This window comes from Podarcis gaigeae, assembly GCF_964106915.1.
Source record: "Podarcis gaigeae genome assembly, chromosome: 11".
NCBI lineage: Eukaryota > Metazoa > Chordata > Lepidosauria > Squamata > Lacertidae > Podarcis > Podarcis gaigeae.
Genome location: NC_139687.1, coordinates 52,531,497 through 52,555,248, shown reverse-complemented (window position 1 = coordinate 52,555,248; position 23,752 = coordinate 52,531,497). Strand labels below are relative to the sequence as shown.

Here is a 23,752-nt window from a genome sequence, read left to right as displayed (position 1 = left end):
TGAGTTGAACTCTCGTTCCTCTCCAGGTGGCCCTCTGAAGTTATGGCTGCCTCATGTTAGCAGAGCAGTTTGGGCCACATTCATTAGGATGCCCTGAGCTGTAATAATCAGCCTGTAATTACTAGCCTGCGTACAAAGTGGCTAGAGAAGAGGGAGGGAAATTATGTTGTGTAGAACAACCTTTTCCTATTGGATTATCTTTCACTTTCACTCCTGCCTCCAACTTTTACATTATGGCTTCATTCCAGGGATGTTTGTTGCATGCCTTTGAGAGATAGAATCAGAGAATTGTAGCGTTGGAAGGGATCCCAAGGGCCATCAAGTCTAATCACCTGCAATGCAGGAATCTCAACTAAAGCGTCCATGACAGATGGCCATCCAACTTCTGCTTAAAAAATCTCCAAGGAAGGAGAGATCACTGCCTTTTGAGGGAGTCCATTCCACTGCCAAACAGCTCTTACTATCAGAAAGCTCTTTCCGATGTCTAATCAGAATCTCCTTCCTTGTAACTTGAAGCCATTGGGTTGAATCCTGCCCTCCAGAGCAGGAGAAAACAAGCTTGCTCCTTCTTCCATGTGACAGTCCTTTAGATATTTGAAGATGACTATCATATCTCCTCAAAGTCTTCTCTTTCCTACGCTAAACATACCTAACTCCCTCAAAGATTTTGATTTGAGTTTCTACTGAAATGAGGTTGCATTTTAATGTTGTATTTTAATCTTGCTTTTAAGTTGTATTTTAATCAATTGTTTTTATACCTGGTGTTAGTCGCCCTGAGCCCGGTCTTGGCTGGGGAGGGCGGGGTATAAATAACAAATTTATTATTATTATTATTATTATTATTATTATTATTAACTGTTCCTCATAAGGCTTAGTTTCCAGACCCTTGATCATCTTGGTCACTGTCTTCTGCACACATTACATGAGTCCTGAATGCTTGTGACAGCCCTGGATCATATCAGTGTTCACTGTATCCCAATACTCTCTTGCTGACTAGAAACAACATTCCAAGCTGTCAAGCAAGGATCTTCATGGTCCTAATTACCAGGACTCCTTTAATTGAGAAAAGGGGCACCAAACTTCTCATGCATACATGTACAGCACACACTCTTATCTCCAAGCACCATGGTCTCTCAGCTGCTAAGGTTTGGGGGGGGGGGTAAGAAGAAATGGCTTTGTTCTTGGATTCAAAGTGAAGTTCCACTAAAAGCTGGGGCAAAATTCACATTTGAATAAGGGGTTTGCATTGGGGGAGGATATAGTCCCTACCCAGCTGAGACTGATCCTGTGCAGCCCTAATGGCATCGCCAATAGCATCACATGTGAAATAGTCACCCCATTGACTTTGTGTCCAGGATAGAGGGGTGAGTTGGGTTCATATCTCTATTTTGGTATCCATGCTACTATCGAGGGCTGAAAGCACACAGGCTGTTTTTCTTCTCTTTTCTTTTCTTTTCTTTTCTTTTCTTTTCTTTTCTTATTCCTCATCTATAAGCAATACTCCAGACCAGGGGTCTGCAACCCGCGGCTCCGGAGCCGCATGTGGCTCTTTTACACCTTTGCTGCGGCTCCGGGGCGGATACTAGCGAGGGGAGGAGGCGCATTGTGCGCCCCAACACTCCCCACTGTGGTGGGCGCTATACTGGCTGTGACGTCGCATGGGGGCCGTGCGTGCGTTAGTCACACACCGTCCAGACGTCACCTGCCCGCCCGCCCGCTACATTGTAAGCTGGTCACTGCATTGAAAGGGGGCATGTACGCTGGTCACTGTTTTGAAGGGGAGTGAAGAACACACACACACAAAAAGGTAACTTGTTAATTTAACGTTTATTTCTATGAGGAGGAGTAATTCTGAGGGGTCAAACAAAGAAATAATAATAAAAAGTGACAAAAAAGTTATTTTTATAATGACGAGTTTTGCGGCTCCCAGTTTTTTTTTCCTTCGGAAATGGGTCCAAGTGGCTCTTTTTGTCTTAAAGGTTGCAGACCCCTGCTCCAGACAATGGGAGAGCCCAATTTAAATGCGAAGGTTTGAAGTGGCATATTCAAATCAGAGAAAAATTGACTCTCAATACAGGATAATAAAGCATAAAGCAACAGCTCTGGCAATATTGCAGCTGTCTCAAGGAAGGATATGGCATTTGGTTTAAATAGAAATTAATTAAGCAACCTCTTTGTCTACAGTCTTTGTCAGAAGGTGTAGATATCATAATGCCATAGGCTTCTACACAAAGGATCCTGTATGCAGCAATTTGTGTCACTGTCTTCCTTACTTTCCAAATCCTGAAATCACAGTAGAAAAGTTAAGAAGTACAGTCCCCAGGTGTGTGTGTGTGTGTGTGTGTGTGTGTGTGTTCCTCCCTTAAAAATTCATGCATAGACAGCCAATTACTGGGCTCTGTGCAAATTCAGCAGTGCACGGTAACAGGAGTAAGTAGATAGACTAAGGTTGATGCTAGCAATGGGAATATAGTCAGACCTCGGGTTACAGACGCTTCAGGTTGCATTTTTTCGGGTGATGGACCCACCGGAATGGGTTACTTCTGGGTTTCGGGGGTCATGCATGAGCAGAAGCTCTAAATCGTGTGTTGCCCATGCGCAGAAGCACCGAATTGCATCCATGCATGCACAGACGAGATGGGACGCAGGTGGCACTGTGGGTTAAAGCCTCAGTGCCTAGGACTTGCCGATTGAAAGGTCGGCGGTTCGAATCCCTGCGGCGGGGTGCGCTCCCGCTGCTCGGTCCCAGCGCCTGCCAACCTAGCAGTTCGAAAGCACCTCCGGGTGCAAGTAGATAAATAGGGACCGCTTACCAGCGGGAAGATAAACGGCGTTTCCGTGTGCGGCTCTGGCTCACCAGAGCAGCGATGTCACGCTGGCCACGTGACCCGGAAGTGTCTCCGGACAGCGCTGGCCCCTGGCCTCTTGAGTGAGATGGGCGCACAACCCCAGAGTCTGTCAAGACTGGCCCGTACGGGCAGGGGTACCTTTACCTTTACCTATGCACAGACGAGTCACTGTGGGTTGCGAACACTGCAGGTTGCGAACGTGCATCCCGCACAGATCACGTTCACAACCCAAGAGTCCCCTTTATTGCTCTGAGTTCAATTCAGAAACAGATCACCAATTGTATTTTTAGAAAACTTTCAGACCTGCCCCCCCCCCAAAGCTCACAAAGACTCTCCTCCCTGAAAGAGAGGGGAGTGGTTGTGGACGGGAGCCCGAACACCGCTCCTAGCAGGGGGCGTTGCCCCCTGCCTCCAGCTCACCTGGCTGGCACTCACGCCCCCCCCCCGGTGGCCGTCCAACCAGGTGCCATGGGGGGGGCGTGTCCAGCAGCCTTTATGCTGCAGTGCCAGCCTTTCCCCGGCCTCATTTCTCTTTGTCATCCTGTGCGAGTCACCCACCCTCCACTCCCTTTGAGTTAGGGCTTAGGTCATTGGCCTTGCTATGGACCTTAGGTTGGTCGCCCCGTTTGCCCGGGGGGCCTGGTAGGAGTTTTTCCATTTGGCAATTTCCATTAGGCTTTTTGGTTTTTTCGCCTACCTCGTAGCAATCGTCACAACTTTTTGCTGGTATTGGTGGGTAGGTTAGGCATTGGAATAATGTGTTGTGGTGTGTCGAAGTGCTAGGTGTGGCCATCGCCTATGCCTTCAATTTCTAGGGGTATTCCGTTAAAGGAATCTGGCGGTCGTGTATTCCGTCCAAAGCCTGCTTGGCGGGAGGCCATGGCACGACCCTCGGTGACATCAGGGGTGAGCCTATAGTTGGATTAGCATCAACAGGTGATGAACCCCTGGTGAATAAACCCACTTGTTTCGCGATCCAATGCCTAAGCCAATACCTTTTCATTGCTGTAATCAATCAAGTTGTGGCCTTTTCTAGCCCATTAACCTTATATCACGTGTCCCTGTGTCTTCATTTTACTTCGCGGGGGTCGGGTCCTCGAACCAAAACTTAATGTTAGATGCACTATATTTGATTTGCTGAAAATGTCAACTCTTCCTCCTTCCCAAAGGCTCAAGAGCATCACTGGGCTTAACTACTTTCCTCTACTTGAGCATTAATTGGTGTCTGGCACTAAATTAGAACCAAGTGTGTAAGATATACCTGTGCATGTGCAGAATCTCATTTTCTGTATTTGTACTTATAAGCTGTTGATTTGTATTGTACCTGAACAATATGAGCTAGGCAAATAGATATTCTTAAAAAGGTAGCCACAGTATGAAATGACTTCATTAGTTGGCTCTGTTCTCAGAAGCTTTCATTAAGTTCTATGATCCTGCTTATTTATTAAGATCGGGGGCGGGGGAGAACTTTATCTCCTTTTCTTATAATACTAGGATTTATGGACATTCCATGAAGCTGAATGTTGGAAGATTTAAGACCGACAAAATGAAGTACTTCTCACAGTGAATCGTTAAACTATGGAGTCTGATCCCACTAGATGTGGTGATGGCCACCAAACTAGACAGCTTTAAAAAAATGCTTAAACAAATTCATGGAGGATAAAGCTACCAGTGGTTACTAGCCATAATGGCTATGTTCCACATCTATTGTCTCAGGAAGTATTTCTCTGAATGTCAGTTGCTTGCAATTGCTGATGGGGGGGCACACTTGCACTCAAGTCCAGAGGCATCTTGTTGGCCACTGTGAGAACAGGATTCCGTACCAGATGGGCCTTTGATTTGAAGATCCAGCAGGGATCTTCTTATGTTCTTCTCAGCTCCACAGACCCTGCGTGAATGCCTACAAGCTTGGCCAATTAGGGTTGGCTGGCAAAAGGAATAGGATCTTCTTTGTAGTGGCCCCATGGTTAGAGAACTCCATTCCTATGGAACCATGGAAGGCCCCTTACATGTACTTTAAAGACTTATTTGTTCCAGGCTGAAATCTGTTGATGTGGTGGTGGGACCTGCCTTTCACCAAAGGCCAGATAATAGGTTGCGCCTCCACCCCAGTCATATTTTCAAATACAGCCTTTTTCTTGCTTGTGGTTAAGGTATCATATGCCACTCACTTTATGGTCTTCCTAATAGTCTTCCTATTAAGTGCTAAGGCGGCTAAGGACTGTTTCTGCAACGTGGAAGAAAACCTTCTCCAATCTCTACTGGTATGGCTCAAGCAGGGAGTGCAAGGTGTATCTGCAAGCTCAGAGATCTATCCAACTGCTACACATCCCCACCCATGATGATCCCAAGGCTTTCGCTCCTAAGAAAGAATGCCCAGCTCCTTTTAAATATAGGAACAGGAACAGACCCAGTAAATTGTTGTTGTGGTGGTGCTGGATTAACAATATTTATACTTATTACTTATAAATGACCTTACGGTTCAGGTTGATGTTCAAGCTGGTGACATCTTCTTCCATCTTCCCTCTTGCAGCAGTGACTGAAGGACCAGCCCTGCAGCAGACATCCATGTTACCGCAGACGCAGCCTGAACACTCCAGCAGCGAAGATGCCCCAAGCAGGACAATTCCCACAGCATGTGTCCGGCCTACACATCCACTGCGCAGCTTCGCCAACCCCTTGCTACCTCCGCCAATGAGTGCAATAGAACCGAAAGTCCCTTATACACCCCTTTTATCTCAAACAGGTAAGTGATCTCTGGGGGAAAATAGAGTGTCCACGACAGAACGAAGGCCCTTCACCCCATGGTAGAACCTCTGATTTGCTTGCAGAAGGTCCTAGTTTCAAACTCCAGGTAGGACCAAAGTTGTTGATGGGCACTCTGGGCCACTGAGGACTCTAGTGACCTGGACCTATACCTGCAGTGGAAATATGCATGTCTTATTTCGCCCTGTGGTTGTGCAGTACAGAGATGGAGCTAAGTGTGGAGGCTTACAGCACAAAACAAAATATGTCTCTGATTTACACGCTATAGGTTTTAGCATGTAAATATTACATCACACACAGTATCGTGTCTTCTCTCTAATGAGTGGTATTGGCAAACTGGCTGAATTCCCACTCCCTGGACTAACATGTGGATCAGAATGCAGTTATTGTTTAGAATGCACACTTGTCCAGATTTTGCAATGCAGTTCTTCATTCAGTATTAGGAGGAAAATGCATGCAGAAAAATATGCATTTAAAAGGAAATATTTACCGAAACGCCCATTTTGCCTTGATACATTAATATAATAATAATAATATGGACATATGATTGAAAACGTGCAACATTAACATGGACAAGAAATACATTAACCTAGACATTAGTGGGGAAAGTATTTGATCCCCTGCTAAATTTGCCCGTTTGCCCTCTGACGAAGAAATGACCAGTCCATAATTTTAACGTTAGGTTTGTTGTAGCTGTGAGAGACAGAATAACAACAGGAAAACCCCCAGAAACCCAGCAGACAAAAGTCAGAGATTGATGTGCATTATAATGAGTGAAATAAGTATTTGATCCCTTTGCAAAAAGATGACTTACGGTAGTACTTGGTAGCAAAACCCTTGTTGGCAATTACAGAGGTCAGATGTTTCTTGTAGGTGGCCACCAGGTTTGCACACATCTCAGGAGGTATTTTGTCCCACTCCTCTTTGCAGATCCTCTTCAAGTCAGTAAGATTTCGAGGCTGATTTCAAGGCAAATTTAGCAGGGGATCAAATACTTCCCCCCCTCACTGTAGATGTTCTAAATTCCCATGCTCATGGCAGCTTTTGATAGATCTGTCTGCCAAGAGCATGCCTGCTGTAGTCTGTTTGTCTTGCCACTGGCTAATAGATCTGTGGAATGATCAATTGTTAGCCAAACCAAACAGCAGGACTCAAAATGGCAAGCTACAAGTGGATCTTGTGAAATTGTGACGTGAATATCTCAAAGAAATGAAAGGTGCCATCACACAATGTTTTCTTGCAGTTTATGTACTGCACAATGGAGATCGTTTGAAGTGTCCGGAATCGGATTACTCCCCGCTGCTCAGTCTTCCAGGTTTTCTTAATCCCTGACAGATAAGAATTACACAACAGTTGAAACCCACACCATGTTTCCCCCCCCCCACTTCAAACACCTGCTGCCCATCAATAAATAATCCACTTCTGACAACAAACAGAAGGTTTGAAAATCCTGCACATCAAGGGGACCGCCAATGTTGTCTTTTCCCTAACTAATGCCTGCAATAAATCTTGGAATCCAGTGGATGAGATGTATTCAGCCCTGCTCGCCCTATTTCTTTGGGATATTTATTTATTTATATACAGTGGTACCTTGGGTTAAGTACTTAATTCATTCCGGAGGTCCGTACTTAACCTGAAACTGTTCTTAACCTGAAGCACCACTTTAGCTAGTGGGGCCTCCTGCTGCCGCCATGCCAGCATCAGGAGCCTGATTTCTATTCTCATCCTGAAGCAAAGTTCTTAACCTGAAGCACTATTTCTGGCTTAGTGGAGTGTGTAACCTGAAGCATATGTAACCTGAAGCGTATGTAACCCGAGGTACCACTGTACCTCTTTTTAGGTGGACCTCACAAAGCAGCTTAAATAAGATTATTACAACAATAAACTTCAGTTTAAAAAATAATGTTGCCACAAAAGCAAAAGACAAGTGTTTGTTTAAAACAAGGATGGGGATTCTTTCACTCTCCTGGTGTTGCTGTACAACAACTCTCACCATCCCTTACCACTGAGTATGCTGACTGGTGCTGATGGGAGTATAGAAACAAATGTAGAATACCTTTGTACAGTAGGCTTGTTTCCACACACACACATGCAACCCCCTCAATCCTCCATCGCAACAAGCAAGAGGCATTATGGGAGTTTAAGGACCCATCCCAGAGATCATTTCCCTGGAGAGAGCCAGAGCCTGAACCTGGTAGACCTTACAAATACAAACCATAGCATTAATCAAGACGATAGCATCAAATATTAGCTCCGTAGTCGTACTGCCAAGTGGCGCATATAGCTCTGATTTATGACAGCACAGGTGTTTGGCACCTGGATATTTTGTAGATGCCAAAATATGCATAAACAACATTGTAAAAGGACGACCATTTTGAGGCATCGAGGCTATGGAAGGAGTGGGAAATGTCACATCTGTTAAGGTCTCTTTTGTTTGTGCACCGATATGAAATGCTGCCGAACTATTAAAGCAAGCTTCAGCTAATATGTTCAAGGAGGCCTTCCGGTAATAATAAGCTAGCCAGTATTTGCACCTGGCAGACATATATCGTCAAACTAATGAGCTAATGAAATGTTTAATAACCCTATGGAGGAAATAAAATTTTCCTACAGTCAATTCCTGCTGTGGTTCTGCACAGCAGCAGCTGATCAGCATCACTCTCTCTTTGCTTTCCAACCTGTGCCGGGCTCCTCCCCCCTTTTATTTTTCTTTCATGTTTCTAGATTTTGCTGGCACTTTGAGATGCCCTACTGGATTGGCATGCGTTAGGACCCAAGTGCCATTTGTTTGATTAATTTTATAATTAGCTGAATTCAGTTTACTTACAGTTCCAACCTCCCATGCGCCGGATTTTGTTTTGCTGTCGTTCTGTTGAGTCAGTTTTTGCATCCAAAGAAAAGAACCCTTCTTGGACATTTTAATCGATTGCAATGAGTGAGCACAGCTAGCTGCAGAGACCCAGGAATGGGGCTAGCCCACCACGGCATGTTGAGTGAGCCACTTGGATGATGGAAAACCGTGCAGTTTGGCCAAAGTTTTGCAAGGCTCTGGTGGAATCTCATGAGACTTTTTGGTCACATCTTGCGAGGAAAGTGAGACTGTAACACAAGCATGAGGAACCTTTTCCAGCCAGAGGGCCATGTTGCCTCCTGGGAAATCTTCTGAGGGCCACATGCCTGGTGGGGCCAGAGGAAAAAACTGTGTGGAGCAACAAAACCAGGACAGGGGCTGTGTAAGAGCCAGGGGCTACCAGTCAAGGCCAGCTCAATCACGAGACAGGTTGAGGCAGCTGCCTCAAGTGGCAGTATGCATAGTATCTCTGTTCTGTCTCCATGGCCAGAGGCAATAATACTTCTGAAAAGCAGCTGCTGGGAACCACTGGAGGGGAGGGTGCTCTTTTGCTTGGGGCTTCCTCCGGGTTTCCCATGGGCAGCTGATTGGCCACTGTGAAAACACGTTGATGGACCTGGCTGATCCAGCAGCCTCTGGTGGAGGGAGCAATTTGGTGTCTCCATGGACTCCTTCTCTCTTGCCTTAGTGTTGGTCTCACATGGGTGGGAGCAATCCTGCTGCACATGCAAGGCTTCTGCAGGCTTCTGCAGGCCAATCCCTTTCCACTCCTTCCATAGAGCACAATGTATTTAGGTTGAGGTGGCTGGGAGACCACCTGTCCCTCTGCTGCCTTGCTGCAAGGCCTAGGAGCGCTGCTTGAACTTAGGTAAAAATGCAGAGCACTTCCAATGCTTTGCTCTAAGGAAGAACCCCAACAGACAGACAGACAGACACACACACACACACACACCCTTTGGGCCCTTTCTCAGAACAAGGCAACGTGAGAGGACAAAGAGAGCTAGCTGCCGATGCAATGGCAACAAAAGTAAGAGCAAGTTTGGTAGGAAGGAAGGAAGGAAGGAAGGAAGGAAGGAAGGAAGGAAGGAGGAGAAGGAGAAGAGTTTGGATTTGATATCCTGCTTTATCACTACCTGAAGGAGTCTCAAAGCGGCTAACATTCTCCTTTCCCTTCCTCCCCCATAACAAACACTCTGTGAGGTGAGTGGGGCTGAGAGACTTCAAAGAAGTGTGACTGGCCCAAGGTCACCCAGTAGCTGCATGTGGAGGAGTGGAGACGCGAACCCGGTTCACCAGATTACGAGTCTACCGCTCTTAACCACTACACCACAAGGAAAGGAAGGGTGATCAGTAATCAGTGGCAGCAGAGAGAGGATGAGTAGAAGGTAGCAGAGAATGAAATTCAGGAAGAGTTGGTGTAGGGATGAAGATTCAGCACAGACTTCTGAGCTGACCCTACTACCAGTTGCTTATTCCTCACTCTTACAACATTGATTAAGAGGATATCCCAACATTTGCTTCTTCTTTATTTATCCCTCTGTGTGTGATTTTTTTTTTTTTACTTTAAATTTTGAGCTTTAATTGCTACCTGTTGCTAATCCCAAACCAAAGACAGAGGAGGGGAAACTTAATTGCCATTTTGGTTTCTCATTAGCAATGCCCAAACGGAGCCATCTGCCTTTGTGCAGAGAAGCAGCTCTTTAAGGCCCAGTGACATCAATTAATGAGTTACATGTGAATAACATGACTTCACCATCCCCCTTCCTTACCACCTCCCTGCCGTAGCAGGCTCACAGGTGCAAATATTCCATGTGCCAGGCATATATTAGCGAACTTTATTCTGCTATATAGTTTGTGTGCCAGGCCTAATGGATTTTGAATGACTGGCTTGTTCCAGGAGAGAGAGCAGAAGTCCTGTAATTTATTTGGCAATAATTTTAATTAGCATTGCTGTGCAAATGTGAAGAACAAACTGAAATGAAAGAAATTAGCATAAGCTTTGAAAGACTTGTGTCAGCTGTGCCTCCTATGCTATTTATTTATTTACTTTTAAGTCCTGAATACACATGCAGTTACTGGCTGCTCAGCATACAGGTGCTGTCTCTAAAAAGTCCTATTCTGCAACTGGTCCACAGATTCCATAGTTTACCTGCAAGATCATCTTACTCAGTGCATGCACTCTCGACTACTTCGATCACTTACACTCTGGAACTCCCTGCCTATTGATGTGAGGCAGGTGCCTTCACTATCCTCTTTTTGGCACCTACTAAAAACATTTTAGGGACGCGGGTGGTGCTGTGGGTTAAACCACAGAGCCTAGGACTTGCTGATCAGAAGGTCGGTGGTTCGAATCCCCATGACAGAGTGAGCTCCCGTTGCTCGGTCCCTGCTCCTGCCAACCTAGCAGTTCAAAAGCCCGTCAAAGTGCAAGTAGATAAATAGGTACTGCTCCGGCGGGAAGGTAAATGGCGTTTCCGTGTGCTGCTCTGGTTTGCCAGAAGTGGCTTAGTCATGCTGGCCACATGACCTGGAAGCTGTACGCCGGCTCCCTCGGCCAGTAAAGCGAGATGAGCGCCGCAACCCCAGAGTCGGTCATGACTGGACCTAATGGTCAGGGGTCCCTTTACCTTTACCTTTAAAAACATTTTAGTTTAGACATGCCTACTCAGTTGTGTAGAATGTGGACGTACCCTTTAATCTGTTTTTAGTTTATTGTTGATTTTATGTTTTGAAAGATTTTAAAAGCTGGGGTTTTTTTATTTGTTTGTTTGTTTGTTTGTTTGTTTTTGGCAAAGTAACAATCATAAATAAATAAGAATAAAAATGTGTACCCCATCACCAAGACCATTCCCTTGTAACTTTCCAAGCTCCAAAACTTCAAGACCTCTTGCGATGGTTTGACCCCTTTCCACTTTTAAGGACTTAAAAAAAATAATCTCAAACTGATGTGGAAGGTATGAAGCACTAAACATAAGACTGAATAAAATGAGAAACTGAAAGAACCTGAAAATGGCAGATTTTCCCTTCCCTATCTCACACCATATAGAGGAGCAACTGAGAGTATCAAAATGCCTTCAAGCAGTTGTGCCTAAAATCATTTTCTTCCCTTTACTCTTTCCCCTCTTGGATCATATTATTTTAAAACACACACCCGTTATCTTCTGTGGATGGCTATATCGCCTGTTCTTTCTTTGAGATTCTGGGAAGTTCAGCAAAACTAGTTATTGAGGAACTCATTTATTACAGTGAAGATAGGGTCTGATTGTTATCTTTTGAAGAATTTATTTAACTTTCTTTCTTAGCTTTCCCTTTTTCATTTCAGCTAAACTTGGATTATCAAAGAGATTCAGGCATGCAGAAAATATCTGGCTCTCTTTTTGTCTAATGCTTCCTAGCAGAAAGATATTTATAAGTGGCAAAGTTCAACGTGACACTCTAATTTGGGAGAGCTTTGCTTTGAATATTCTTCAGCATTTAGCAATGCAAGCCTCGCTCACCCTGTGCTTTAACATTTGATTAAAATTAATGTTTGGGTTTTTGAAAAGGGGGAAAAATCAGTTCTAAAGAAAAGAAAATCAAAATGCATTTTTAAACATTCTCTCTGTAGCCTGTTGTTGGTGTTGGATTACACTTCTTAAGTATAGCCAAATATATATCTATAAAACCAGATGTTTAGAAATATTTCCACTGCAAACTAGAGCAGAATATGAATGGCCCACCCCATTTCATCACCCTATTTTGGGGAGGTGGACATTTTTTGGGGGGGGGGGAGCTGTGTTGAATTGTTAAAGGAGAAGTGGTAGTTGTGTCCAATTGGCCTGGAAGGGTGAAAAGCAGGGAGACCAACAGTTGATAGAGCTACAGTCAATAATGGGCAGAGTCAAGTAATTTTAGTTTTGCCCCCCATCTTCCTCTCTACTGAGTCTTACAAAGGCAACACTTGAAACTAAGGAGGAAGCTGGCAGTCCAAGGGCAGACTGAGGTTGGTAGGGCAGTGTCCCAATGGCGAACTGATACCAGTGTACTGGAAGAAGCAAAGATCTCCAGTGTTGAAGCAATGAATCTGTAACATCAACTTCACTGGACTGGTCATGTTGTGTGGATGCCTGATTATCGTCTTCCAAAGCAACTACAGTGGTACCTCAGGTTACATATGCTTCAGGTTACATACTCTTCAGGTTACAGACTCTGCTAACCCAGAAATAGTGCTTCAGGTTAAGAACTTTGCTTCAGGATGAGAACATAAATCGTGCTCCGGTGGCGTGGCGGCAGCAGGAGGCCCCATTAGTGGTGCTTCAGGTTAAGAACAGTTTCAGGTTAAGAACGGACCTCCAGAACGAATTAAGTACTTAACCCGAGGTACCACTGTACTCTATTCCGAACTTAAAAATGGAAAGTGTAATGCTGGTGGTCAACAAAAGAGGTTTAAAGACTGTCTCAAGACAAATCTCAAAACATGTAGTATAAACACCGACAATTGAGAAACACTTGCCTGTGAGTGCTCCAATTGGAGAACAGACTTTACCAAAGGTGTCATGGGCTTTGAGGACACTCAAACTCAGGACACAAGGGAGAAACGTGCTAAGAGGAGGGCACGCTTGGCAAATCCACACCGTGATCAACTCCTGCCTGGAAACCAATGTCCCCACTGTGGAAGGATCAAGAATTGGCCTCCACAGTCACTTATGGACTCATTGTTAAAACCATGTTTATGGAAGACAATCTTACTTGGCTACGAGTGATTGTGAAAGAGGAAAGTCCTAATGGACCAGCATCTCTTTTAAGGGAGTACTTTCAAAACACTCATTATTTAGCTCTAGGTGTTCTACAAATCCAGATACACAAGAGGGGGACAGGAGTGAGGATGGCAATTTTGCCCAACACCACTGTGCCTGTCACCCTCCATGAGCTGAAGATCAAATATCCAAAAGAGGGAGCCTGCCATGGTCATGGAGACTCTTCACATGATGCAGACTCATGGAATTCAGGGTTCTATATTGCATGGGGTGCCTACAACAGCAGAAACACATGGCCTACTTTGAAAAGTCACCCTCCAATGTGTGGGGTAGCAGGGGTGAAGGTAGTACTCTCCTCCCTGATCACACATATTACGGTTTCTCAAGACTGGATAGCCCCTGCTCTCTTTTTCACACATGTACACACATGCCCAAACACAATGGAGTAGAGAAAAGTCTTCAGGACATCAGCATTATTTTTCTCTCGGAAGGTCCAAGCAGTAGCACTGGTTCTTGTGTTGAGACCAAACTACTTGTCTGTAGTGGCACCAGCCCTCTGGCCCACACTTCCTCATGCAGTTTAGGAAGCACCCACTGTGGCCAGATTTAAGCAGCTCCTGAAAACCTACTAGTTTCCATAGACTTTCCCTGCCTCTGGTCACACTGCTCAGTGTTTCTGTTTTGATGCTTTGCTTTGCTTAACTTTTTTCTTTTTTTAATGTATTTACTTTTTGCTTGTGATTTCACGGTTGATGTGAACTGCTTCAAGATTTTGTTATATTTACTGGTGTATCAGTTATTTTAAAGAAATCCAATAAATATTTGCCTCATCCCAGCACCTTATGGGAGGAGAACGGTGGTAGTTGAAACCAATTGACCTGCCAACTGACCAAGAAATTATCTCTCGCTGCGTAAGGAGAGAAAGAGTAGCTGCTTTCAAGGCTGCAGAGAAAGAAAGCCATAACAGATAAGCATCCCTGGGATTGTTCCCACTCTGCAAGAATTTCCTCTCATTTTTGGCATTTTGGCTCTGCTCAGTCCAGCTACAAATGCAGCTTTTTTATACCAATTGAACTGTGATAGCTTCCCCTTAGTGTAGTTGTGGTTTTGTGAGGGTGCAGAAAAGTCTCTTAGCCCTCTCCACCTCTCTTTACTCAAGGTCAACCACTCTTAGTATACATACTTGAGCTGGCCCCCAAATCCTTCCTTCTGCCTGCCAGTCCCTCAGGTCAATATTTCAAACCCCTATTCTTTTCTGTGCCTGAAGTTGCTTTGATGTTCTGCCAAGCGCTCTGATATATTTTATTTCTCCACCATCAAAAACCTTCCCAATGTTTTTAAAAAATAATTTTATTAGGTTTTACAGTTTTATATTTATCACAATAATATTATTCCCACAACTTCCCTCAACTTCCTGCTCTGGTTTTTTACACATTAACTTCTCCTGCTTGTTATGTTATACCTTAACATTGCAACCTTTATATTAAATGTTATTATAGTCTCCTCCTTTTTATACCATACTTAGTTTCAAATTACCTCTTACGTACATTTTGATATTTTCCTGTTATTACATCTTGATCTCTCTATTTTGTTGATTGTAAGTGTTTAGTCAAACCCAACTAGTCAGTCTACTTCTATACAATATTTCTGTAGATGCAACATAAATGGTTCCCAGTCTTTTTAAAAGTCTCTATTGTCCTTGTGTCTTGAGTTTTCCAGTTAGCTTTGCCATTTCAGCATACACCATCAGTTTTTCTTGCCCTTTTTCTTTAGTTGGTATTTTGTCGTCTTTCCATTTGGGGGCTAGTAATATCCTAGCCACTGTTGTGGCATACATGAATAGTCTTCTATGCTTTTTTGGCAAGTCTTGGCCTGTAATTCCTAGCAAAAAGTCGTCTGGTCTTTTAACAAACCTTCCCAATTTTTGAAGCCCATTTTTACTTAGTACTACTCTGGAGCACAAAGCACAAAGACCCATGGTAACTTTCAGATCTAGGGGAGGTGCCACCATGGTTCTTGGTGGATTACACCCTTTTGGGAGGAAATCAACATAGGAATTGCTATATATGAAGTCCTATATAGACAGTAGGAGGCCTTCTCATCCCTTATGTCCTATCATGATCTCTTCAGTCACCCAAGGGATAATTCAGTTTATGTCCCAACTTTTCTTCTGGCTTTTCTTCTGGCTTCCCCGTAGCTGGAAAAGCCTCTCCCTTGGAGACTTACAGAAGTCAGAGCCTGAGCATATTTTGAAAGCCCTGCAAGACCAGCAGTTTGAAGAAGGATTCGGGATTAAGAGATTTAGGTAGGGCTAGGGGCGCTGTGGTAGGACGCAGGTAGGACGCAGGTGGCGCTGTGGGTTAAAGCCTCAGCGCCTAGGACTTGCCGATCGAAAGGTCGGCGGTTCGAATCCCTGCGGCGGGGTGCGCTCCCGCTGCTCGGTCCCAGCGCCTGCCAACCTAGCAGTTCGAAAGCACCTCCGGGTGCAAGTAGATAAATAGGGACCGCTTACCAGCGGGAAGGTAAACGGCGTTTCCGTGTGCAGCTCTGGCTCGCCAGAGCAGCGATGTCACGCTGGCCACGTGACCCGGAAGTGTCTCCGGACAGCGCTGGCCCCTGGCCTCTTGAGTGAGATGGGCGCACAACCCCAGAGTCTGTCAAGACTGGCCCGTACGGGCAGGGCTACCTTTACCTTTACCTTTACCTTTAGGGGAGAAATTAGACTCAGTTAGCATATAAAGGCCAATTTACCTAATTCACACACAGACAAAACAATGCAAACTGGAGCACATCCATGCTTTGAAATTCACATTTCTCTGGCTTATGCAATGTAGCTCTCCAGTGAAGTAATGAGTGCAAAAATGCATATACTAGGGTGAAGTGGGCATAAAAATGCATATATTAATTAAACTAATATAATTCTATGCATCAAATGTGGATATTAAGCAAAACTACATACAAAATTGCAGCTGTATGGAGAAATTCACACTAAAATGCTGCTGAATTTTCATGAGGACTTTTTTAAAAAAAATTGCAAACAGATGTGGAAATGTGAACTGAACTTAAGATCAGAAAAATGAGAAACCGAGAGAGACCAAAATTGAGATTCATCCATCCTTTGACTGGGAGGATTTAATATTTTGCACTCATTGATTGCAGTGGGAAAGGCTTGAGCATGTGGTTGGGTAGCCCATCGAAATCCATGAAAAATTTAAAAGTGTTTATTACCTAGATATCACCTCTAATTGACTTGGAAATGGTTGTGGTTCATTTCTGTGAAACATACTTCCAGGTAAGTATGCTTAACACTGTAGCATTAATCTAACTGGGTTTTATTTTAAGATTCCTATTTGGATCCTGGGCTGTTTAGATTCAATATGCTGTTGTGGTTTCATTCTTTTTAAAAATGTGTGCTACACGTTTTAGGTAATAACAGATTATAAATGTAAGGAAGGGCCTGGGCAAAATACGGCTGATTTCATGTGTATTCTCATGTTGCTTCTGCTTTCTTCAGGGCATGATTCATGTGCTAATATAGTCCTAACTTCTCCATTTATATTGCAGCACCCAACCTTCCCAAGGCTCAGGTTAAGACAGCATCGCTTGGACTAGCTGGCAAAGCAAGATCCCCTCTGCTTCCTGTTTCAGTGCCAACAGCCCCAGAAGCCTCAGAAGAGGGTCACAAACAAACAGAGGATGCTGCAAATGTAAGCGCAAGTCCATGGCTCTCTTGTAGTCCGGAAGCACTAGCTGAAATGTTTTGTAGATCCAGTCCCATATCAGTTGGATTGATGGGACTGCCAAAGGCAGGTGTTACTGGAGAAGCAAGGCTGGCACTGAAAATAACTGTCCCATTTCCTCCTCCTCTTCCTCTTCCTCTTCCTCCCCTACCGTATAGCGGTTTGCACTTCCCTGGTTTAGAATACAAGAGATAATACTCATTTCTCCCACATTTCATCCCCATTTTTTTTTCTTCCAAAGCTTACCCGCAGTCAATTGGAGCCTTAACATTTACTTTTCAGGTTCAATATATTACAGAATCTGTGTCAAGTTCAAATGTACTCTCAAGTTCAGGTCTGTTGTTCAAATTCAAATTCAATTTTTCAAAAAAAAAAAAAAAAAAAAGATCTGTAAAGTATCCAGATTGGTATTCAAAGAGCTTTGTAAAATCCTTGTCAGTCATTAGCTGTTTTAACTTCCAAGGCTAGTCTGCAACTTTTTCAATTGTAAAGTTTTTCATGCAGTTTAAATACCCAGGGACGGGAGTGGACTTCCTTTTTATCCTCCCGTTTTGCTAAATTAATAATTAATAGTTAATTTCCTTCTCACCTTGCAAATCAGTTTGAAGTTAGTTGGAATGGTAAGCGCTGCTGGCTGGTTCAGAGGCTTCACTCTGCAGAGTACCTAATTCGCTGGCTTTTCCTCAGCTCCTCCCCTCCCCCACTCTCCGCACCTTTTGGAGCAGAGGCATAGACCCCTCAGCACCTCAAATTTTCATTTGAGGCTTTTGGGGGCTACGCCTTGCCTTGGCTCTTCCCCCGTGGACCTCTGCAGTGTCGGACCTGACGGAGCAGTCAAACCGCAGTCTATCCGCCATTCACACCGACCCAGATTTGTTGAGAAAGCTTATCAACCCCCGAGGAAGTTCAAAATCTTTCTGAGATGAATCAGGGAAAGACAATAGCATATCAACAAACATGGGGAGTAGATCACGGGAACCACAGTTTTCCACAAGGATACTATGTACCTTCACATCTTTGTTGGCCAACTTGTGTGGGTGACAGTGGGAAGTCTTCTCGCAATGCAAGTTTCAGCTTCACAGAAGAGGATTCTCTTGTCACAATGGCAGGGCAGGAAAGAGTTAAACTTCTCCTCCCCAACCACCATGGTTCCAAGTTTATTCAGGTTTCCCTGAGACTTCTACAAAAAGATGTGCACTTTGATTGCAATACTGCAAGTAATGCCGAGTCTAGTTTGGCTCTGGTTGGATGGAAACCATTCCCTCCATGTAAAAAGCTAGATCACAAAGAGCTGTTGGGGCAGAACTTTGGAGTGGGTGACCATGGCCCCAGTCAGGTGAAACAGCAGGAGAGCCCCAAACACAGCAGGGCTGGCTCACATTTTGAAATAAGTAACGCCTGTTGCCATCTAAAGAGTTGGCCCTCTGTAAGCCCATTAAGTCCAGAGTCAAAAATTACCTGACTGCATCACACACCAGGGAGAAAGTTCTTAGCTTAGCTGGCCTGCTAGTTTTCTGTGTGCAATGATTTTATCATTATTGTTTTGAATGGAAGAGCATAGACTCCTGTGCTCTCCCTATTTGCATTCTAGAACAGATTCGGTCCAGATGGGGGCTGCATCATTTGAAATGTACTTGCCATATAGATGGCTCCGACTCTACTCTACATTCTTGGCAGCTACCAGCTTCCACAAAATGGGGGACCCTGATACAGTAATCTATATAGTTTCAACCTTTGCCCCTGAATGTAAAGCTCTGCCACATGGAAGTGTGTTCAGCCACTTCTACAAGCAGAATTTAATAATAATAATAATAATAATAATAATAATAATAATAATAATAATAATATAACAACAACAACAATAATATTCATACTCCGCACATCTGACTGGGTTGCCTCAGCCACTCTGGGTGGCTCCCAACGGCATATTAAAAATACAATAAAACATCAAACATTAAAAACTTCCCTAAACAGGGCTGCCTTCAGATGTCTTCTAAAAGTCAAATAGTTGTTTATTTCCTTGACATCTGGTGGAAGGGCGTTCCACAGGGTGGGTGCCACTACCAAGAAGGTCCTCTGCCTGAAATTAATGGACTATGCAGAATTCAATAAAATGTCAGGAAGGATTTGAAACCTGTGGGATCAGAGATTCTCACAGGACTGGAGTAAATATGTGAATTATTTGAAAAGTAATTGTAATCAACAGGTTACACTGGTAGGACTGCAAGAAGTTTTGTAAGGAGGACTATGTGAAATATTGCAGAGAAAAGCATGAAGAGAATTATTAGCGAAGGACTATTAAAAGTAATATTGAAACTAATGAAATGCAGATTAAGTGATAAAGACTGAAAATTCTTCAGATGTGGTTGATGGAAGGCCAAAATGTTGTATAAGATAAGAAAACATGTTGTATGTTTTTTTGGAAATTTTATGTAAATATATACGTATATATAGAGAAAGAGAAGGTCCTCCGCCCAGTTCCATGTAATTTCACTTCTCACAGTAGGGGAACCGCTGGAAGACCCTCGGAGCTGGACATCAGTGTCCGGGCTGAACAATGGGGGTGGAGACACTCCTTCAGCTATATAGGGTCAATGTCATTTAGGTCTTTAAAGATCAGCACCAACAATTTGAATTGTGCTTGGGAACATACTGGGAGCCAGTGGAGAAGGATTTTAAATCTGCCTCCCTTATTATCCTCACACCCTAAAAGGAAGAATCTTTCCAGTGATTTTTTTTTCTTTCTGGTGTTTTGCGGTTCTATTTCCCTTTCTGGATCCTGTCCAGGGCTTTTGCTCCACTAGTGCAATTAAAGCACCATGATTTAGAGGCCATCCCCTGCAAGTAGCAGCAGCAACTGAAACAAATGGTAATTGAAGTGAGCGGAAACACAATAGGCAGCCTAACTGGTGGGCAAAAGCCATCGCTGCACAATGCCATCCCAGGGCAGCTCTTGGATTATTGCACAGCTTTTTTTTGCCTCTGAATGGTTTCCAAGCCTTGACGGCCACTCTGTGTACAGGAGATAAGGCAGCCTGGCGCCATGCAATTGGGAAGGGAGTGAAGAAATGAAAACGACCACTTTGGTTGAAATGACTGGTATAAGGAGCTGTCGAGTGTGGAACATTTCAGCTCTAAATATCTTATTTTTCGTAATGGCTGGACAAATTATTTCCCAAGGGAAGTCTCTGCAGAAGTGGGAGCACTTAGAGGAGATAATGGAAGAGGAGCCTATAGGGAGCAAAGTTCAGGCTCTCAGTCCCACTCAACCTCTAAAGACAATGACCTTTTATTAACACTTGAGTTTCCTCCCAACTTACTTTCAAATAATGCCATTCCCTTTCAAACACATATAAATAAAGATGTCTTTTATAGGACATTCCCTTCAACCTCTTCCATTTTACATGCGTGATGTACTGATACTGAATCAGGATAGTCATGCTGAAAATATCCGCCGAAAGACTGCTTTTAAAACTGGCAAGACAGGAGAAGGTCAGGGTTGGATCCAGGGTAGGGATGGATGGATCTGTCCCTTTCTATTTTTTCCCAATCTTAAATGCAGTTTTCCATGTTTCTGCAGTGACTGGTCGTAATTGTTATCCATGCTGATTATCTTGGATAGATGCAGACACAACCTTAAAGAAACTGCATTAACTAGCTGCTTGCTTTCTCCACAGGTATATGAACAGGATGATCTTAGTGAACAGATGGCTAGTTTGGAGGGGCTAATGAAGCAGCTTAATGCCATCACAGGCTCGGCCTTCTGAAAGCTTTGGGTGAACAGAAGAATGGAGTAACCCGGGAACATTGCAGCATACCAGCGTTTCACACACACAACACCACCAAACACCCGCGTCTACCATAAAGCCAACCGATGCGCCATCAAACCCCGTTCTATGGAGAGATCTCACAGTCTTGAAATGGCATCGTGCATTCCTATTGGTCAAGCAACAGTCTGAAGCAGTGATGAAAGAGCAGCCCTGAGAAGCAAGAAACAAGATGTCTCCATGACCCACCCCCAGTGCCTCCTGTTGGCCTATTTTGTTCTGCTGATCTTCGCAGTGTGTGCAGGGTGGGATCTTACTTAAGGTCTGCTTCACACATTATCATGTGGCTGGTAACCTGACCTAGGTTGGCCTCTCTCCTCATGAGGGAAGCCACCAATTTTGTCCCCAGTGAAATTCAAAATGAATTGGGTGGTTCTTCCTCAGGTGAAACTCCTGAGATCTTTTGAGGGAAGTCAAAGAGACTCCTGGCATTTCTTGGTGGGTGGTAGAGTGAGTGCCCATCCACAGATTGTCAGAAGTGATTCTGCTGCCAAAATTTATAATTTGGAAACTTGTAAAGACACTTTATAAGTCATTCCCGTTCCCACTGAAGCCCATTCCAAGCCAAGCCTGCAGTTCCACCGAGCATGTAATGGACTCATCTTGCTGGCAACATTCCCTGCTGCTAGCAAGCCATCACTTCCTCCAGCCCTTCTCCTTTCCCAAAACTGATTGTTGCCAGAGAGCCTGTGCAAACAAGTTTCTAATATCTCTCACTTTCCCAGCATTAACCAATTCTCCACATGAGCATCCAGGTTGGAGTGCCTAGGTATTAAAGAAGGACCTTTATGACTGCTTATGCTCCCTACCAGCCCTTCTCACCGCTGGCCTCCTTATGGGAAGGGTAGTAGAGAACACAGACAGGAAGCCCCCCCAGATGCTCATTACCAATTCTACAGACATTTGCAAAAATAAACACCCTTAGTTTTTGCTAAGTCCAAGTGAGGAACCTGTTGAACTACATGTGTTGCGGAACTACAACTCCCAGCAGCCCTGACCATTGGCCATGCTAGTTGGGGCTGATAAGAGCTGGAGTCTAGCAAGATATGGAGAACTTACAAGCTTCCCCATCCCTACTCCAAGAGATCTCTGAGTAAGTGAGAAATAAATAATGAGATGAGTTGGAGGGGAGCTTATCCATTGCTCTCTGTCCCTGGATTGTTCATAATATGAAATGAGAAGCAAAACTAGATTTTTCTTCTCAGGCAGAAGCACTGTAGGAATTTCTAAGGAAGCCAAAAGAGTTTTTGATACCGCTAGCAAAATTTACCCATGTTTCGCATACCCATCGCTCATGTGGCTTGGCGTTTTGGGAAGGGAGCCTTCTTGTGCTTTGTGATAGTTTTATTCATAATGATTTAATTCCAGTGTTGTTGAAATTGGCGTATCCAACTGTGAGGAAGCACCCATGTGTGTCAGGTTCCCCGCCAAAATTACACCACCAGGATAATATGTGTAGCAGGCCCAACAAATTTTTTTAACTTGCTAAAGAGGGTTCTAGGAGAGTTTTTTTGTGTGTAGATCTTCCAGGTGCATTGCGATGCACATTGTAGGCCACTGTGATATCATATAAAATATGTAGATCCTCTTACTTTTCATCGTTTCGACGCAAAAGCATCATCGCATAGCACCAAAGGGTTGGAAGTATTCTCAACAGCACAAAACATAAAGAAAAATAACAATAACACTCATTTTTTTAAAAAAAAATGAAGCCAAGAAATATTATTTTAAGCACTCAACTTGCACAAGCGGTGGAGCCATTTATGGAGAGAAATCGCCCACATAGCAAGTATTTGCAAATCTCCCCATAGTTAAACGTATGCCTAAACATAAGATATGAGTAGAGGGGGAAGTTAATTGGCAACAGAGCCATGCTGTCAACCTATATATACATCTGAAATGAGCTCTGATATGCAGTTGTTCTGCTCCTAAGCTAGGAATTGAGGCACGTCTAAAGCTATGCAGGTTTTGTGCCACCCTGAGCCACCTTTTTAGCAGCACCACAGTGGGAAAAGATGCTCACTCTAACCCTCTCTCTGCTTCATCCTGACGCCCCCAAAGACTGCTTGGTTTCATAACTCCGCAACACAACTATCCAAGAAGAAAACATCTAACGTATGGGAAACGCTGAGCTTTGTCGACATCAAGCAAATCCTAGGTGCAGACAGTGAGTTGAAGAACCAGTGGCTAGATCTGTGCGCTGGCGAAGAAATTCCTAGAACAGGATGGTAAATAGGATGTTGTGTCACAAGGTATGACATTTTGCCAGCACTACTGGGGGTAACACCCCCCGGTGCAAATGTTTACAAACAAGGTGCCAGAAAGTTTTTAAAAAAGGAAGTCCTTCTACAACAGTTTCCATATTGGCAGCAGCCAGCGAATGGTCTGCACCATTACAGCAGGATACTGGCTATGAACCGAAATGATGCCTTCTAAGTGTTACCTACCACTCCCATTCCAGTATTCTGGCTTTTTGTTGCAGTGTTTATTGACATCCATAAGTGGTAACATGAACAAAATGTTGTGTGCATACTTCCCAGTGCTGAACTTTCCGCATTCATTCAGAGTTAATCCCTGTTTTCGCAGGCAAATCACCAAAAGGGAGCTAAATTTGCATATTTATCAGTTATGAGGCTGCAAAAGCCCAATGAGAAGGTTTCGGCTGAGTTATTGCATTCAGCACTGCCTTTGATTTCAAGCTTGAGTAGGTCATAATTTTAAAAGAGCATGGAAGGGAGAGAGGATCTTTACATCCTAATAGCTCTTTTTATTAGGAAGGTAATTATATGTGAAGTCCTGAATAAAATATTTGGAATAAAATGGCACAGTATCAGAAGTAATAATTCGGAAAACGTACACACACACACACACAACCTTATGGTGGGTAGGAGAAGAGAGAATTCAAATGCTTCATTAGAAGTGCTAGTTTCTTTGTGAAAGTGTTCTCCCAAAATAATGCTTCTTATTCAATTTAGCCTGGAAT

At 43.9% G+C, this 23,752-nt stretch overlaps 1 protein-coding gene across 3 annotated transcripts in view; it reads left to right on the top strand.

Annotated features, from left to right (window-relative positions):
* The window catches only part of DCC (DCC netrin 1 receptor), a 947,660-nt gene extending 926,701 nt beyond the window's left edge, over nt 1–20,959 (top strand). For all 3 annotated transcript variants that reach the window (XM_083702567.1, XM_083702566.1, XM_083702568.1), the window contains exons 27-29: nt 5,383–5,595; nt 16,767–16,909; nt 20,620–20,959. In XM_083702567.1, the coding sequence (XP_083558693.1) occupies nt 5,383–5,595; nt 16,767–16,909; nt 20,620–20,709 (446 nt within the window). In that variant the 3' untranslated portion in view covers nt 20,710–20,959. The remainder of the gene's footprint in view (nt 1–5,382; nt 5,596–16,766; nt 16,910–20,619) is intronic.
* The last annotated feature ends 2,793 nt before the right edge of the window (nt 20,960–23,752 follow it).